The following is a 19256-nucleotide window of genomic DNA, read 5'->3' as shown; positions in this document are numbered from 1 at the left end:
TATCTACCCAAACCTCTTGACTGTCTCTCTGCTATTGAATACTGACTCTCCTCATACTCTCTTATGTTGAACTGCTCCACAACAGAGGTGCCTTTCTCTCCTGCCAAATCCTCTCTCTCTCTCTCTTTTCCTCTCCTCGCTGTCCAGTTCCCACCGGACACTCTTCCCTAGGCCTCTTCCGCTCGAAACCTTGGTGTCATTTACAACCCTGCATGCACATTCTCTACCTTCATCTCTAAAACTGCAATGGCAGCTCGCCTCAACCTCCCAAAAATCACAGAAATCAGGCACCTCCTTATCTTCAAAACCACCAAAACATTTTAAAGAAATGTTTTAAGAAATGCAATCAACATTGCAATATTATTTGATTCAGGGTGGAACATGCTGCATTGTGCACAACCTGAGAGAAACATGCTTGATTCCAATGTACTGTTTCCTTAGGCAAATCTCTAGCCATCTCAAACCAAAGGTCGCAACCTGATGCTGAATGGTTAGTCCCATTTTGTTCAGAGGCTCTCCATTTAAAGCAAAAGCTTTATTCCAATAAGATTTAATACAGCCTATTCCCTAACCCCTGATACGAGAAGGTGAATGATATCCTTGTAATACACCTCACCATTTGCACTGTGCCCGGATGCTTTCTGAGCCCCCTGTCCTCGACCTGGCCTAGGTCAGCTTCTCCCGCCTTCTCTGCCCCCTTCACGACTCCACAGTTCGGGGTAGCAGTTGGATTTTCTTTCCTCTCCAAAGCTCTAACTAGTAGGCCTGGGATTGGCAGACCATCTCACAACAAGGGCAGGCCTCCGTACTCCTTTTCTTTAGTACTAGCTCCATGAATCCATTCAAATATTCAATCAAATAAGCGAGTCTCGAAACAGTGATTCCAACCCCTGCTGTCCTACATCACTTCTACCCTTATCACATGCTTTCTCTGTAAATGTCCTTCCTTTTTTTTTTTATTAGCATTTGGTTTTACAGAAGAAAACCATAAGCTTATTTTTTTATCTGAGTAAACAAATATTATAAAAACGTTCGTTTCAAATGTCAACAAATTAGGTATTAAAAAGGGAAAAAGGAATCTGCGAAAGTTTCAAAGGAATTAGAAGGCAGAAAACAGGCAAGGTAAAAACAAAGGCAAAGAAAACACCAAACTACAGCAGTGAACTTCCAATCAAGGAAGAAAGTAATGATCTTAAAATAATCAGAACAAAGGAACCTCTACGCTCAACATCCTACTTTCAGTCAATTAATTGGCGACCAAGTGATCCTTCTCCTGTAGCTTGAGGACAATTCCCTTCTCTCCCTTACACCACACTGACTTTCCTTCAAAATGTCCATTTCACAACAGTACATTCCTTTAGGCCTGTCTGCAGAAGCCTGGGATGCATTCCCCTGTCCTCTGTGCATACTCCATTCAGAGGCGCCACCAAGAGGTGCCCAAGGGGGGCCACGGCCCCCCTTATAAAAACGCTGCTCCCCTCCCCCCCCCCCCCCCAACGGCCCGCCTGCCTCTTTGGTGTGCCACCCCAAGATTTCCGGTGACCTCATCAGGCCACCCCTTTGAAAAATGTCTGGGGCGCCACTGGTTCCACTTAGCCGGCCAATGGACACCTATTGTTGCACAGACCCAGCGTTTGCCTTTCAAGGTCTCCTTTATACAGAAACATCTCTCGCTCATCTCTCAACACCTCATGCAACTGTCCATGAGTGCTGTAATTTTGTTCCTCATATTTCGGCACATGTTCCATTGCGCTTTGAAAAGCACTGATCCTTTCTGTTCATGCACCTATGGCGAAAACATGCATATTAGTATTTGAATGGCCCATGTAAACCTAACTCTACAATATTCTCCCCCTAATTGACATGTTCATGGTAGGGTTACTGCCAGGGAGGATAGCTCAGGGGGACCGCGCTGGCCTTGGAACCAAGACGGCAGGAAGCAGCACAGGTTCGATCCCCGGGTCCATGCTTAGAAACTCTGTGTATTAAGCACGTTATAAATAACCTATTATATCATCTACGGCCTAGAATCTGAATGTCACTTATAATTCTTCAACAGACACACACACACGAGACGGTTAATGTCAGTTCACTACACGCACAACTGACAATGCACGTCATCCCACCTGTAGTGCAACATTGTGACGGATGCACGTTATCTGGATGCAAAACACTTCTCCTTCCTATAAATGCCTGGGAAATATGCTGACATCTTTTATATTTAAACACAGGGCTGTGTTTTGAACTGAAAATAATTGCTGGTCTGCTGATGGGTTACCCGCATCCTATATACGTGTTACGTCACACATGATTTGTTTAGAGTGACTCTGCCGTTTAGTCAAAAGTGTCTCTAATCAGCTTTGTTATCTCTTCCTTACAGATATTTTGACATCCGCACCTCACCTGCAGTCATTTCCGACGGCTTCCATTTACAGCTACTCCGTGCGCATGGCCCCGCAAACACGTAAGGAGCCCGCCTTTCTCGTGTTGTGTCCCTTTCATGGGGAATGCAGATTGGTAATGAATGGGGGGCCCTGTCACACATGACACCTGGGCTCGAGAAGGGCGGCAAGTCCGAGAATTGGCACTTCGTTATGTTACTCGGAGACTATGTACAGGTAGTGCCAACTGAAACGTGAAATGGAGGATCTCCCCACAGGAAACAATAACAGTAATCAGAATAGTCTTCTCTAGGGCAAAGTCTCTCCTGCCGGATGTGGGTAGTCAGGACTTCGCCCGTGGAGTCAATGTCTGAGACTATAATCTAGTGGTTTATGGGAGGGGTTGCCATCCTCTGGTTTTGTTTGCTTCTGTGGGGTCTTGAACCCTCTTCTGGTGCCTGCTCTAGATGTGTGCCTGTACCTCACAACTGACTCTGACTCTAGGCTCTTAAAGGAGGCAGGTCTGTGATCGTGGCTGGCAGGGAGAGCTACATAGGGATTTTAGGGCCGGGTTTGGGTGTATGGTTCTTCCTCCCCTTTGGCTCTCTAACCTGGCTGCAATCTCCCTGCCCCTGTCTCATTCCTCTACACACTTAACTGAGCCTGCCTAGGGCCGAACTGGCTCGCTGGAACGTTCTTGTTCCTACAACCTGTGTCCTGGTCGTCTTCACTCTCTTCACCTGATGTGACTGGTTCTGTGTCACTCCTGTGTCTGTACCTCCTCCTTGCCCTTGCATTCGACCTCCTCCTCTCTGTCCCTGACATGAACCTCCTCCTCTCTACAACAGGTTCTTGACATTGTCTCCCCCTGCTTCTGGAACTCTCTTTCTTCTAACTACACCGTTTCTACTTTCCTCATCTCTTTCCCGCTGTACCCTGCAAACTTGTCCTACCCGCCACCTCATTACACCAGTTCTTGCCGTCAATTTCTTTACCACAATCTCATTTTCATCTCTTGACCTCAGACCTCTGATTTTATCTCCAGTACTACCACCTCCTCCTACTGTCCACTCTCCCCTCCTGAAGATGCACTCCTTCTTTTGCCTCTTCTTCACTTTAGTTGTTAGCACTTCCTCCAATGTCTCTCCTCCTACCCCCTCCTCCTGATCACTCTCCAATCCTGTTGTTGCTTCCAGCTCTCCTCTGCCGCCATCTTTCCAGTCTCTTCTGTATCTCCAATTTCTGCTTTTTCCACCTCTTTTCAAAGATGAACCTCCTGCAACCCACACCCTGGATCTCTGATTGACTGGCTTTATAGTGGGCTCTTCCCTCCCTTGGGTTGGTTTTTCAGAAAGGGTCTGCACTTGCTACCAGTATTTCGGGGAGGTTCGGGATTATCTACACTCCTTGAGCTCACCTGAGTCTGCTTGGGACTCAGGGGAGTGGACCAGGCCTACATGTGGCCCAACCACCACTTTGACTTTCAAACTCGTGGTTGTGGCCATTGGGGAGGCATTCTGTACATATTTGTGTTCAGTGTGGGGTTTACAGACTGTTGTTCCATGCAATAAATTGTTTAACCTGTATGAATTACCAGTGGCAATGGGTCAATGGAAAAGTTTCCTTTGCTAAAGATTTACTAACCAGTGAACAGCCAGATGGTAATGCTGATCTCTGTGTCAGTTCTCCTACTTTCAGAAGATAGCAGGCTTGAGGTATGGCGTTTGCAGATCTGCTGCTCTCGTTGTGAGTCCCGCGGCTCTTTGAAGAAAACTCCTCCTCCATGCCGGGTAACTTGGTTCCAGTATAGATGAATGCACTACTTTCATCAGACTGTAGACAGTTTTTGTTTTTAAAGGGGACGCTCATTTTTAGATTGGAAGGTATGGGCCTGCAAAGGGGGAGCCTATGATTCTTTTCACTGTGGAGGGGGAGTCTGTACTTTAACTGGCAGAGGTCTGTGACGTTCGGAGTTAGGGATTAAACCTTTGGGATTGGTTCTACCTGACAGTCAAGTGATGTGAGGAGGTGCTGGACCTCTGATACTGGCCTGAGGTGATGGGATGTGACTGTCCCTGTCTTTAACGGGGACAAGAGCAAACTAACCAGGGGATCCTCACCATACCACCCCCTGGGCCCAACATCTACCAGCTCGGAGTGGCACCCAGCCCCCTGACTTACTTCCACGGTGGTTCCCAAAACTAGACTGGGGACTTCATCACAGACCATATTGCTGCAGCATCAGAAAATGTACAGCACAGGGAAGGATAAATGCACCCTCTGGTGCATTATGCCACCAACATGTCTCATACTTTGCTTCGTTGGGGGCAGAGCTAGAAAGGACAGAGTTAATCCTCCAAGTTCAACCTTTACCTGGGCTCTTCTTGATGGGATAATCTCTAAGGCAGTGTGGGTTTGCATGACACTTCAATGCTTGACCGTGCATACTTATATGGGGTCCTTTCTATAGGATGGAAGATGTTGCCAGAGCAATCCTTTGTTTTTCACTGGTACCCTCACTTCTACAGGTGCTCTGGTTTTTGACCACTATTAAGTATTTTCCCTCAATGGGGCGACTGCTAGCGTGGGTACCAGATATGACATTGGTTTTCAGTGAAAGCTGGGCCTGCCGCATGTTAATGTGGCGGGGAAGACAACATTATTTCACCCATGCCATGATCCCCTCTCAGATGCAAAGACCATCAGTCATTACATTAATATATGAAATAGCCACCTATGGATGAAATGTCAATGACATTATCCTAGGGTAGGCATCTAAATGCAGAAAGAATGACATTTATATTTGTCACCTATCCTATCCTAGAGTAAATGTGTCCATGCCACGCTCTTCTGTCACCCACAGTAATTCCCGCTACTGCAGTGCCAGTCTTGCCCCAGGTAACACACCCTGCCCTAGTGTGCAGGGATCGATCTCATGGATTTCTGCCCAGGGTGCTTTTCTTCATCACTGCACCTAAATTCTGCCCTACCGAGGTCAGACCCTCTTGTGATCTTCCATTTCACATGCTACTGTTTATCATGGGCCTATAGCAGACAGGCTAACATTTAGCAGTGCAGACTAGCCCAACTCCTGGAAGCCCAGCCTTCTTGAGCATGGATCTATCCCGTGGGCTTCCAGCATATGTGCCAGAATGCCCCAAACCTTTTATAGGGGGTGTACCCTGCCCCAGAGTTTCCAGATCAATTTCATGATCATCTCCCTCGCATCCTACTCAGTGCAGTCCTTCTGTTGCCCAGAATTCAGACCTGTGGTGTAGGAATTCGTTTTTGGTCTTGCTGCGTATGATCAGTGTACCCCACATTGCCACGGGGCGCTCCCTAGTCTAAGAGGGTATTGATTAAGTTCATGGATTTGCATCCCTAGGATACCCTCTATGAGTGGATGGCAACCTTGGGGCCGGCAGAATGACTCTACCTCTTGCATTTGGATGCATAGTGTGGCAGGTTAGTTCTCGTGCCGTAGTCCTTCTCTTTCTGCACCAGAGAAATCCTCTGTCCTTTGGTGACGCGGTTTGGTCTGAGACCCGAAGGAGGCAGTAGGCGGGCAAAGGCCGTTAGGAGGAGTTAGGTAAGGTGATGTACGATTACATACTAGGTTTATCCCAACAGGAGCCCAGCATCCAAGTACATAATCTATGCATAATGTAGGAGCAAAGCAGAAAGCAAGGAGGATTATTGACAAACCTGCTAGAAAGAGCGAGATAATGAGTGCAGACATGCATGAAATGGGGAATTTCACGAGGGAGGTAGAAAGTGCAGTCCTTTTAAATGGCCCCTGTCAACACATTTCATGAAGACAAGCACGGATAACTAGATGCACTCTTCAAGAGCTTTGCAACAGCGCTGCACCTCTTCCCATGCTACACTCAAAATCTAGATCTGGCTCCTCCGTCAGCCCTGCTCGAATGAAACTTGAGTCGAACAACTCCCGGTTGGAACGCAAGTGTCCGAAAGAATCCCCTCTTCAGACAGATCTGTCACCCCTCGAGCGTTCCCTTCCAGAGTACAAGGAAGCTGTTTTCAGCACAAAAAATACTTTCTACATTCAAAACGCCATGGAGCTATAGATCAACTTAGAGAATAGTTCCAGACAATTCAATCCTTCCTCTCCCCCACCTGCACCAAGGGTGACGCTATCTCCCACTAGAACGTTATGATGCTTTGTGCACTTTATTCACCCCCAAATAACCATGAATCTCCCCACTAATGATCTCCTAAGTATACATCCCAACAGCCCCTAAAATGTGAATCCACCTCCTGCACCACGTTTGGCTTCTGTAGGGACTAGATGCCTGCGACCCTATACCTCCTGGCCACCTGCAACCTACCCGCTGCCTCCCTGGCGATGCCATTCCAGCTTTGGCTGCCAAAGAGCACCTTCCATCTCGGAAATCATCAATGACCCGCTGCTATAAGGGGAGTTCCTAGAGGGTGATATCATCTGTGATGTCAATTGACAACATGTTCAATTATGTCATTTCTGATATCAAGTGTAACATCACCGAAAATGTCAGGCGTGAAATCTGACTATGTACATATGTATATATGTTTCCACTAGGAGAGTAGGGGACATCAATACTTCCACCCTTCGCAGACTTGCAAATCCACTTCTTCACTTTCGCATCAAAGGAACGAATTAACTAAGACATATTGAACCTAACTATTCTAACTACATATTTATTGTTACTAGATCTCCAACCATTATTCCTTATTTGCTTTCCTTTAAAAATTAGATGATATGCTTGTTTCTTTTTTTTATGTTGAGCTAGTGCACTAGACGTGTGGTCTTAGTATCACTCAATGCCTTTAACTCCGTACATGTGTACTCCTTTCTTCTGACATGGGGAAACTCATATAATCAGGATGCGCTACCCTTACTTGAACAACGGAGATGCACGCGCCTCGGTACTGCGCACTGCGAATCTAAGCTGATGCCTGCACTGCCGCTCCGCGACTTTGACAGCACTCCCAGTGCACATCCAGCAAGGACTACGACGCAAGACTTTGTCAAGGCTTGCACACTGGGACGTGCAGATCAATCAATGTTTGAGCTTGCGGACTCAGAGCAGAACCCCACCAGTTATTGTGCTTACAGACTCACTGCTCACTGAAGTTAATAACTTTATAGTGTGGTGCTTCTCCAAATGGATTGCTTAGTTGACACGCTGGTAATCCTTCCCAGAATACAGCAAACAGCATGCACTGTGTCGGTCTTTAAATCCAGACTATGCCCACTATGTGTACATAAATGTTTCAGTCGCATGACCACCCAAGCATCCATCGGAACCTGAACATCACTTTCAAGTCTTGTTTCCCAGATACTTAACTGAGGAAAGCTCTTTTCAGAAGGCTCTCGGTCAAAGAACATACAAAATGACTGTCCCACCGGTTTGTCAGGAACATATCCTCCAAAGCTTGATCTCAAACTGCTTAAGAGACCTAAAACTAGAGGTCATGAGAAAAATGTTCACCTCTTCCAGATGAAAGCCAGTTTAGAAACTTCATAAAAGTTCCAAGCTGCCTACCTCATCTTATTGGCCAATTCGATCCCCCCCTCCATCTTGGCTTGGGCTCACATCACTTCTGGAATAGATGTTAAGGAAAACATACTACTTGACATCAAATAACTTTAATCTACCCCACTATATCATTTAAACCACGATTGTCTCCCTACATGCTTCTAGGAAACCTGATAGCTACAATGATGATTTACTCCTTCCATCCTGCGCCTAGATACGATTTAGTTCATCAAGTGCGCTATACAAATGTATCATATATCAAATATCGCATGATGTTGTCCTGTGAGATGGCCTCGCAGAAACTGAAGCTTTGAGCGCTTTGGGCCTTGTTTCCCAACATCTTGAAACATTCAGAGGTGGGGCATTTGGGAATTCTATGATGGGTTTGATGTTGTCAATGAGGCCTTGAATCTTGTGTGTGAAGAACTTATTTACTGAGCTACAACTGTGAGTGAATTCATTTACCGTTGAGGCTGGTAGTAGTATTTGATGGCCTTGGAAAGGGTTCTGTTCTTGTTGGATGCATCTCCAATGGCAGCTAGTTAGTGATACGCTGTAGCTCTGGTGATGGGGGTATGAGCGGAGGAATTTCAGGGTAGTTAGGTCTTCTGATCTTTTCTTCTTTTCAGATGGCGCATTTGCTATCAGGGACTTGTTGTGTACCAGGAACCAGGCAGCTTTGCTTTACTGGTTCATAGTTTGAGGGGTGCATATGTGTTGACTCTGTCAGTCAGCGTGTGGCTGTGATTGTCAGGCAGACTGCTGACGTTAACTGATAGGATAATTGTGGCTGCCATGCTGATGAGATTTTCTTACAAGGCATACATGGGGAAGATGTTTATGACTTGTTTAGTTTCTACTTGCATGGGGGGCACAAGGGCATATATGCAGAGGATGGATGGGCTTGGTCACATGGTCAGTCCAGTTGTGAAGGTGGGAGTAAATTGACATGAGGTAATACAGGTTGAGAGTGAGGCTGAGAGTGCTGCAGTGGAAAATGAGATGAGCTCTGTGAAGTAAGGGGTCTTAAGTGATGGAAGAGACCTGTCAGGGCCGGTGACCAATATGCAACCCTGAGCCGAGGAAATAAGGTTCAATGGTCTTTATTATAAAACACAAGCAGACTAGTAGAACTGAAAACCTAACGTATGAGGAGCAAGCCAAGCTTTCTAGATGACCAGAGTCCACCAGTCTGTGTCTCTCTGCCTTACATTCCACCAGCCGGCGGTTGGAAAAGTCAGCCATCCCCTGTGCTCCTTTACACGCTGCTGTCAGTCGGTGTACGGGGGCTGAGAGAGGGGTAACCATTGGCAGCTCCTTCTGAGAAAACCAGTTATTGCTATTTGCAGCTGTCTGTCCGCAGAAACACCTGGCTGTGGTCTTGCATGTCGGACACAGAGTGAGGCTCACATTGTTTCCAAAGCAGAGGAGTTTTTAAAGGATCAGCTTTTAGTTCTGAGACATAATTTTAAATGTCTTATTAGGACCTCCTAATTCTGTCAGGCTCCAGTCACTCACTCCCTCGCGCTCTCTCTGACAAAAGGCCTCTGTCTGCCTAAAAGGTAAAATCCTGACCAGAACACATCAGTGATTGGTCCCCATGCTTGTCAATAAGAGAAGGTCCCCCACCAGTTGAAAAATCTATTGCTTCAAGTAGAGCAGCTGAAAATTAACCCTCTGCTCACCAGCAGCATTTCCCAAAGAAGACACACAGAGACGGAGCAAACACAAAGCTGCTGATTTGTATAAGGCGATCAGAACTGATCCTAATTTGGGACTAACGTCAGCCCTTAAGTGCATGTTTTAAGTGTAAGACAAAAAGGGGGGCACAAAAAAGACAAAGACACCCAAGCACGTGCACACTAGAGGTTAGTATTTAGATGGCAGCAGTTGGTTGTATGTCGTTGGTGTGATAGGGCGTCCCGTGCCTCGGGCCGCCCTGTACTGGCATCCGCACGCATGCATGCAATAAGACTCATACACACGTGTCCGTACGTTCCAGGGTCCCGGCGGCATCTGCCACACGGGCCGTCTTTATTTCAGACACGCATGCGTAGCCAGAACGAGGCTCTCGCATGCGCACATCCGTCGACGACATAACAGTGGGTGTTTGGCCCAACACTCCACAGGAAAGGTAATAGATTAATGAACATATACGATCACACTGCGCCAATCACTGTGAACTTCATGCATGGATGCATGTGTTTTTATTATTCATTCCAAAGTCAGCCTGACACGTGGTCCGAGACTAAGCTCTTCTTCTGAGGCTGGAGTAGTTCATAACATGTACATTATAAGTTAATTATTAGCAATAGTAAACCAATATAGATTGTGAATGACAATGATTTACTAATTTTGACTTTGTATTATTTTCTTCCTCTTTTCTCTTATATGTATGTCTCGTATTATTGTGTTGTAATGAATTACACTTGATATCATGCATATGTATGTGCTGTGCAATTATGCTTCGATATATGGGGATTCATTGTTTAATTCATTTGTTTTACCTATGACACCCTTTGTTGAACATTGTGTTTGTGCCATCTTTAATCTAGAGAGAATTTAACAATACAGACATCTTATAAATAGCTCTGATCAGATAGCTTAATTTCTGAATATGTCTCGCTCACTGATAGTGAACTGTGGTATTTTGTGTTACCTGCAAGCGGGGCCTCTTAAGCCCTTTTGGGGCCATGGGCACGGACATCGTTGGGGCCCCACTCCACCAAACCAAAGGAATTAAGTGATCAAGAATATCTGCCCCACCTCCCCTGCTGCAATCACAACCCATAGGTTAATATGCTTATAAAAATAAGCATGTTTACTCCCTCTAAGTCCAGGTACCCTCTTCATTCTTGCTCTAATCAGAATGATAAACAAGTACCATTTGAAGGCAAACATTATCAGTCTACGAAGAGGTTACTTCTGTTCTAGCGTAGATTAAGGAGACATTTTGTAAAATGTACATTTAACACAGAATAGGCAGATAACTCACATTTGCTGCCTCACAGAACGCAAACGTGCTCAAGCATGGATAGAGGAGACCAATTGGTAGTAAGGAGAAAGCTACACATACCATAGCATGGATAGTGAATGCAGACTAGAAGCTACCAGGAAGGTGTCTGTATCCAGGCAGGCTGAGATTATAAATGGGACATGGTTTTCAAATAGTGTTGCCATTAGAGATCAAAAGAATAAAGTGCCTGTGGTGTGCAATATATCAATGCTCACTGTTATAGCGGAAGCAACACTATAGCAAGTGAAACCATGAGTAAGGCTGTTTTGAAGATCATACCCTGAGAAGGAAATCTCTCTGAAGGGCTTACAATTGTGAAAGGTTTAGGGACTGGCAATTTCGAGAGGCTAGGCAATACAAGATTACATTTGATGCACAGCATTACACACACTGGTTAAGTGGCGAATCTGGGATTTGTGTCAATTTCTGCATTTGAACACTTTCATTACCAGTTCTTACCATGAACTAAAACAATCTCATTTTATAAAACTGACTTGGAAAGTACACCAATCACATTACCAAACATGACTATTTAAAAACAAACTATTATAGAATGGTGTAACACAGAATTATTCTAGCTTCATTCTCTCCATCATCAAGAGACATAGATAAGTACCAGCATACCAATCAGTGTGATTTAACAGGTTGGTCTACATTTTAAAGCTTTACATAGTTCCAAATCATTGGCTTGTGACATTGTCATTTATGAACTTGCAGAAAAACTTTTATTTTTTATTTTTTATTTTTTTATTACTTGAATTTAATCAAAAGGACATGACTTTTTCAAGGTTCGAAAGAGAGAGAACTCCCCCTCTAAATGTAAACAGTTCAGCATTTGTTTGTCAGCTTGTTTAGTTTCTAATCAGTCGGATCTAAAGTTTAGAGACGTCCAGGGTGCTTAGTTTCCCGTAGACTCTTTCGCAGGTTGGTTTATCATTTTTAACGCTAGGTCTATTAATTTAACAGCTGCTATGGTCCATCTTCTGGTTTCAGCTGAAATCAGTCTATTCCATATGGAATCAAAGTGCACCGTTACGGTGTCGATGAGTAGGGGCGACAGGTAAGTGCAACGTTTTTTTTTTGTCTCAGACAAACCAGCACCAGATGTTTTAGTGTTACGGGGCACTCTGTTTTTTTGCATAAGCGGCAGCCGTTTTCTGCTGATGATGTTCTGATTGACAGGATTTCACGCGTCAGTAGCAGGTTTAATCTTGCTTTCATAAACAGAGTCCGCAATGGTTTGTTTGTGAATTTGATACAATAATTTTGCTGTACTTTAACTTTGTTAAATGTGGGCGGAAGGTGCGCTTGCTTTCTCGATGGTATCAATCCAGCCTTAAGTGCCATCTTTTTTTTACACTTTGTGGATTGTTTCTCAGATCCTCATCCGAACAGGCCACCTCGCTCAGTGTTTTCTTTTTGTCGGGCGACCCATATATTTAGGGCCTTGCATTTTTCGCTTCTAACTTCTTCAGCGATGATGTTATAGATAGGCAGTGTGTCTGCTACTAAGATTTTTCTGTAGAGTAGTATCGCACTTTGTTCCACTAGGCCTGCCAAGGATACAAGGACCAGTTCCTGTCTGATTGCTGCTATTTGTGTTGATTTTGGTAATCCCAAGACGGCTTTCCAGACGTAGCCTTCCAGTTTGTTCCATATAGTTTGTTGCATGTTTAATGAGGCATCCATTCCATAGATGAACGACAGCACTGTTGTTCTGTAAAATTGGATGGCGGGGATGAGTGCGAATCTTCCAAATTTGCTGTTAACTAGTCTGGTCTGTGCTGTCAGCCGCTTTGCTTTCTTCCAGAGCAGGTCTTGCACTGTATTTTCTCTGGCTGAGCCGTCAATTATAACTCCTAGATATTTTAAATTCCTTACCACTTCAATTTTTGTTTTGTCAAGGTACCAGTTTGGTTTTTCGTTGTCTGTTTTTCTTGCTTGTCCAGAATGAGAATTTTCGTTTTTGTTTTGTTGATTTCCAAATTATTTTCTTCAATGTATCTTGACAGATTCTCTAATTTTCTTGCAACCCGATTTTGGTCTGATCTATTAAGATCACGTCGTCTGCGTACAGCAGTGTAGGAATAGGTGTTGTCCCTATTTTAGGGGGGAAAGCCCTTATTTTTGCTTCCCACTGTTGGTAATTGCCTAGGAAAGAGATAAAGAGTGCCGGGGCTAGGGGGCAGCCCTGTTTGACTCCTCTGTTGACTGCTATTTCCTCAGACAGGGTGCCTTGTCTGTTTAATTTGAACCAGATATTTGTATCTGCATGGAGGGCGATGATTGGCTCCAGAATCTCTGTTGGGCAATCCCAATTTTTCAATTTAGCCCAGAGTTTCGCTCGGTCGATTTTATCGAATGCTTTTGATAAGTCCACAAAGGCCAAGTATACTTTCGGTGCACCTTTGACAAAATGCAAGGCGTTTTTATGTCAAACAAGCAGACTTTAAAATATGCTTGCCCGAGTCCTGCACCATTCTGTCTACCACCCTTTCCACTCAAATGGCCTACATAAGAAGAAAGATCAAGTAATGGGCTAAACAATGCCACCAGCATGCGAGGAGGCAAACTTCACAGAAGACATTACAGTAATGTACGAGATATTAGATGATTTGACCAGGGTCGCAGTATTGTCTGCTGGCAAAGCCAGGATACAAGCATGAATGTTTTGGTTCCAAAGTTGGATACTTATTCATCTCTTTGACTAACAGTTTATGCTCATCGTTGGAGGTGATTGCCTAGGTTTTACAACACCCCATCTGAACAAACCAATTTCTAGACCTTCACCATAAGGATGACATGTTCGTTTTTATAGCAACCCCTATCTGGTGCAGGTAAATTGCTGATAATAGCACCTGTTGTGCTGCAAGACCAAGTACATACGCAGGCAGGTTTATTATCTTCAGACATAGGAAATGCTCAGCCAGCCTTACAGGAATGTGCTATTTGAATCTTGCAAAGGAACACAATGAGTGCTTAACACACTGAGCTAACTTCTGAACCATTGTGGCACTCAATTTTCCAATATGCATTTCAAATTTGGCTATTGCACATGATCAACATAATTACCACATGATGGAAACAATGCTACAGGAGTTGTGCCTCAACGAACAAAGACACAAACTATGGGCCTGATTCACAGAAGCATTTTATAATGGCGCAATCACATAGGAAAACGTTCTGTGAATCAGGCACTATACATACCACAGTGAACACAGAAAACATCACATGATGAATTGATTGAGGCAGAATGTACTTGCCAAAACAGACAGGCAGTAGGTTTAGAGCCTCAGCACTATGCCATAAAATATCCTGATGTGTGCTATTTATGTCTGGTGAACAAAGGAATCTTACTTCTTTAGATCAGGCAGCCTTGTAGGGCCCCCTGTCCAAGGTGGTGGCCCTGGGCAAGTGCCCCTTTTGCCCTCCCATAAAACGTCTCTGACTGCAAGAGCTTCTCTGGCTGAATGAAACAATGTAATAGTTCTTCACAACAACATTGTGAGAATATTCCCCAAAGTAACTTGTAGTTACAGGAGATGGAAGATGTTCTTACTTCTCACTAGCCCCATGAGCGCTCCTAAAGAAACCCCTCTATCTACTTGAAGAGATACCTCAGAAGGTTGGAGAAAACATTAATTTCTACATCATAGAAAGATGCAGCATAGTGAAGTCAAGGGAAAGGGTCAGTTTAATGCCATGTTTCTCCTTTCTATGACAGGGTTCTTTCCACCAGTGACAGTGAACTACAGAGACATTCCACCTCTGCCCCCTTACCCAGGCCCACCTGAGCCACCGCCACCGTACACTGAACTGAGCCGAACTGCAGCAGAAGTGCAAGGTCAGTATCTGTGCTTGACTTTGTGGGTGTGCACAGTAAGTGGGCAATGGAGTGGGGAACACAAGGGCATGGATGTGTTGTGTGTCTTTGGTTCAAATTATTGGGATCTTCCCATCTATATAAGAGGCAGGGCCTCATAATTACAATGTTTCAGAGGAAATCATCCGTTTTGCCACACTTGTGGTGGGACCTGCTTTTAGTCCTCCCAATGAAGCCTTAGAACGTGCAACAGAGAGCTCTATTGTGTGGTACTTGACCGCCGCGCACGTTAGTGGTTCTGAGCCGAAGGTGGGGACCCTTGAAGAGGACAAAGGTAACCTACTACACAATAGAGCCCTCTAGTTTGGATCTATGAGATTACTGCCCCCAAATTACTGCGATGACCCTAAAATGTGAACTTATTTTATTTTGACACCCTTTTCACCCTATATATATGGTGGGGAGACCCCCCACAGCACCCCCTACATGTATTAAATACTATACCCATCCCCCACATATATATGGGGTGTAAAGGGGGTCAACAATTTTAAAAAGAGGGTCGCAGTAATTGTGGTTGCAGTACTTGTATAATCCCTCCAGTTCAGGCTCTTATGGTATGCTTGTGCAGTGAGAAAAAGGGCAATCTGTCAGGTCCTGTAAGGCTTGATCCGTAGGAGTTGCTGAACCCCAGAGACCCACCGGAGGGTCTGGCTGACAGCTGAGCTAAGTTACAGCTGAATCCGGAAACACCCTGGGGCAAAGGGGAAGGGGCCAAACAAACAAACAACACATTTCAGTCTTCAATCTTTGTTGAAATCTGCAGAGGACGAGAAAACACATAGATCAAAGATTATTTTTATTATGTCTCCCAGAGCATTTTTCATCAGACCCCTTTTGCTGCTAATACCTGCAGATACCTGTGCTCCTCCTCTTCAAGCTAAGAGGATTTGGAGGTGCCCAAAGTGCCCAAAGTGCTTGGATGAAAACTCCACTTTCTACAGTTTCAATCCTGGTTATGTTAGACATTCTAGTAAATCTGATCCGCTAAATCAGAGCGAGAGACGCTGGTCTCTTCTCCGGTGTCAGAACACTTTCGATGCGGTCGCATTGGTTTAAGACGCTGCTCCCTTAGTTTGTTGCATGCGCACTTGGCAGAGACACTGCTTCCCTTTTTGTTGTGCACGCACAAGGCCCAAGGCTTCACTTCGCTCTGACATACACTACTCTCTTCCTCTCATTCAGAGTCAGCAAGGGCTGCATGCAGATCGCATACATTAACGTCCATAACAGGACCTTCCTGCTTGACATGTACACTGAAAGACAAATTTAGAATGCTAGACTGCATTCTAAGTTCAAGGGAGAGAACCAATCAGTTCATTGTTCCACACCTCCATGTTGGCCTGGGGCAGTCTCAGATGTCTGAATAGCATGGTCAAGGCCTAACCAACCAGGTAATTGTACATCATTTTATATACCACCACCCAACCTGTGTAGTGCCCCTCCAAACCTTTGTGTGTGTCTTAGTCTAGAGAACCTGACAGTACCCCCTCTACTAAGCCCTGACCCATGGCCTGGTGTTGTCTGGTTTCATCTGTGGAATCTAGCAACTAGTTGTGGAGCGTGAACAGCTAAAGTAAACTCCCAAGATCGCTCTTCAGGACCATAACCCTCCCAGTCAATCATATATTGTTACCTTTCCCTAACTTTCCTAGAATCCAAGATGGCTCTCGGTTTGCACTCCATAGAGTCATCATCAGAAACTATAGGTAGTGGAGGTTCTCTCAGCCTTGCCCCCTTAACAAAAGATTTCAACTGACTGACATGAAAGGTAGGGGGGACCTTTAAACTGGATGGCAACTTTAAACTCACTGCCACTGGATTGACAACTTCTTCAATCTCTAAAGGACCGACAAACTTGGGACTAAACTTGTTTCTCCCTTTTAACCTAAGGTACTTTATAGAATTCCAAACCAAATCTCCTGAAGCATACGCTGGGCCCAGCCTGCGTTACTTGTCTGCAAATCCCTTATAATTAGATTTTCTTTCTCGTAAAGCTTTTACTGCCCTCTGTCATCCTGTCTTCCTAGCCTGTAATCTCTCCTCCACTGCTGCATTAGTCGACTCCTCTCCCACATTTTCCTGAATAAAACGAGGGTGACAACCTCAGCTGCAAAAGAAAGGTGACATGGAAGTTGAATCCTTAGCTGAATTATTATAAGCAAATTCTGACAACCAAATCAATGCTACCCAACTCTTGCTGACTTCCAAGTAACACCAGAGATATTTCTCCAACTCTTCATTGACACGCTGTACCTGTCCATTAGTCTCAGGATGGTAGCCAGAAGACAACTGTACCTCTACCACAAGCTCTTTGCAAAATGCTCTTCAAAACCTGGAAAGAAACTGTGCGCTTTCATCTGACACCACCTGACTTGGTAATCCATATAGCCAGACCACTTCCTGCAAAGAACTGCGAGCGAGACAAACTGCTGAAACCTCCCCTTTTATCAGAATGAAGAGTCCCTCCTTCATTAGAACATCAACAACGATTAAGATGTTGGTGCAATCTTGGTCTTTAGGAAGATCTACTATACATTCCATGCAGGTGGTGTGCCAAGGATGTGGTGGAATGGGTAATGGTTCTAAAAGTCCTGCAGGCTTCCCTCCAATACTATTCAACCTGGCCCCGACCACCACCAAAAATTCCTTTGTACTAGTTCTAAAGTCTTCCGAAACCCAGGGTATCCCGCCAATACTGACTCATGACAATCCTTGAGAACTCTTTCACATAGCTCCTCACTCGGCAGAAACAGCCTTGAGCCCATATAAGGTAAACCTTCTTTTATAACTCAAACTGGGTCCTGCAGAGACCACTCAACCATCGCTTCCAAAGAAATGTTCTGTCGAATTTCTTGAAGCAATCTTTTACATTCAGTATTTGCGCAAATGAAAAGTTCCTCACAGATTAAAGGTTTAGGACTCAATTTTGTTCTCTTCCTGGATATTGCCAAGATAAAGTGTCTGCCTCACCATTTAGTCTGCCAGGTTTAAAAGTCACGACAAAATCATAATCGGTAAAAAAGAAAGACTAGCGTAGTGGCCGAGGAGTAAGCGTCTTAGCTGATTTAAGGAAAAGTAGGTTTTGGTGGTCCGTCAACACAGTGACTGTATGCCTTGCGCCCATAAGATAGTGTCACCACTCAGCGAAAGCAGATTTGATGGCAAGAAGTTCTCAATCCATGATAGTGTATAGTTGCATTCTGCTGCAGAGACTTTCCTTGAGAAAAAGGCTACCAGATGCAATTGACCAGAGCAGTAGATTGTACCTTGAAGGGGTTAAACTTAGATGCTAAATTGCAGTCTGGATAGCACGCCCTGCGTTCTTTGGGACTTGACATATTGCTGTAATAGAGTTGTTTGTGTGCGAAAATACATCATCTAACATAGCAAGAATGATATGTGTTACCTAATCCTGCTTACAGGTTATGCATTTATTATCACCCCTACCTCTGTGCCCAATTTGCCAGTTCCATGTGTGACACCTCGAGCCAGTCGGGCTTTTTGCTTCCAATTGCATGCTGGAACTGTAGTTTCATTTTTTGCCATTGCTAGGGTGGGCCTACAAGTCCGAGCATGCAGTGCAAAATAAAAACACAGGACTGGCTCAAATATTCTGCATGGAACTGGTAACTTGGCAGCTATGCCTCTAGCTGGAAGTGCGGAAGAGAGTGGCAGGGTGCCTAAAAGAGGCCTGGCGTCTGTAATAATGTATTTTCATCTTCTCTTTTTGCTTAACAGAGATCAGAGATAGCTGTCCAACATGCGGAGCACCAAGAGAATGCCAGCAATCACCTCACTTACCAAAGTAATAACAGAGCAGTGGGTGGCATTTCGAGCAAGAGGCTCTGCGTGTGACCCCAACATGGCCCAGCCCCTCTGGAGCTGGGCGTCCGACGTTGAAGGCCTGGAACTCAGGGGGCCATGCAGGTTTACTTGTCAGGAGCTGCCGTTCTCTTGTACACTGCCCTCTGCCATTCTAGTAAAATCTGAGATTCTCCTAGCTACCAGGACAGATGTGTCCCTTGTCAAACTTCTGTGTGCAAGGAAGCTCAGGATGCCACATCTCGCGATACTTTTCTGGGGAAAGCGGCTTTTGGGGGACTGAATGGCTCCTACTGTTACCTGCATGATGCAGTTATCAAGCGATATACTTATCAGTTGAAGGAGCCACACATCAGCACTATGCATTTGTGTGCAGTCCTCAAGGGTATATCCAGGTTTTCATGCTCAGGGTTTGTATGGCAATCACACCTACCTTTTCTGGAATCTGTGGAAGGTGGGAGCTGCCCAGCATATTTCAAGAAGCTGCTACAGAGTGAGGGAGAGCAATCAGTTTACAGCATATATCTTCTGCCAGAGGCCCAGCTACTTGAAATGTTGAAATTAGTCCTATATGTAGAATTCTCTTAGGATGTATGTGCATTGGGAACTGAGGA

General features: G+C 44.9%; 1 protein-coding gene across 2 annotated transcripts in view; it reads left to right on the top strand.

Annotated features, from left to right (window-relative positions):
- Positions 1–18830, top strand: part of LOC138569218 (WW domain-binding protein 2-like) — a 282553-nt gene extending 263723 nt beyond the window's left edge. For both annotated transcript variants that reach the window (XM_069647002.1, XM_069647003.1), the window contains exons 5-7: positions 2381–2464; positions 14662–14781; positions 18559–18830. In XM_069647002.1, coding sequence (XP_069503103.1) covers positions 2381–2464; positions 14662–14781; positions 18559–18629 — 275 coding nt within the window. In that variant the 3' untranslated portion in view covers positions 18630–18830. The remainder of the gene's footprint in view (positions 1–2380; positions 2465–14661; positions 14782–18558) is intronic.
- Positions 18831–19256: the final 426 nt, after the last annotated feature.

Source organism: Ambystoma mexicanum, chromosome 2q (assembly GCF_040938575.1).
Source record: "Ambystoma mexicanum isolate Mex_15411 chromosome 2q, UKY_AmexF1_1, whole genome shotgun sequence".
NCBI lineage: Eukaryota > Metazoa > Chordata > Amphibia > Caudata > Ambystomatidae > Ambystoma > Ambystoma mexicanum.
This window is presented reverse-complemented; position numbering and strand designations above follow the sequence as displayed.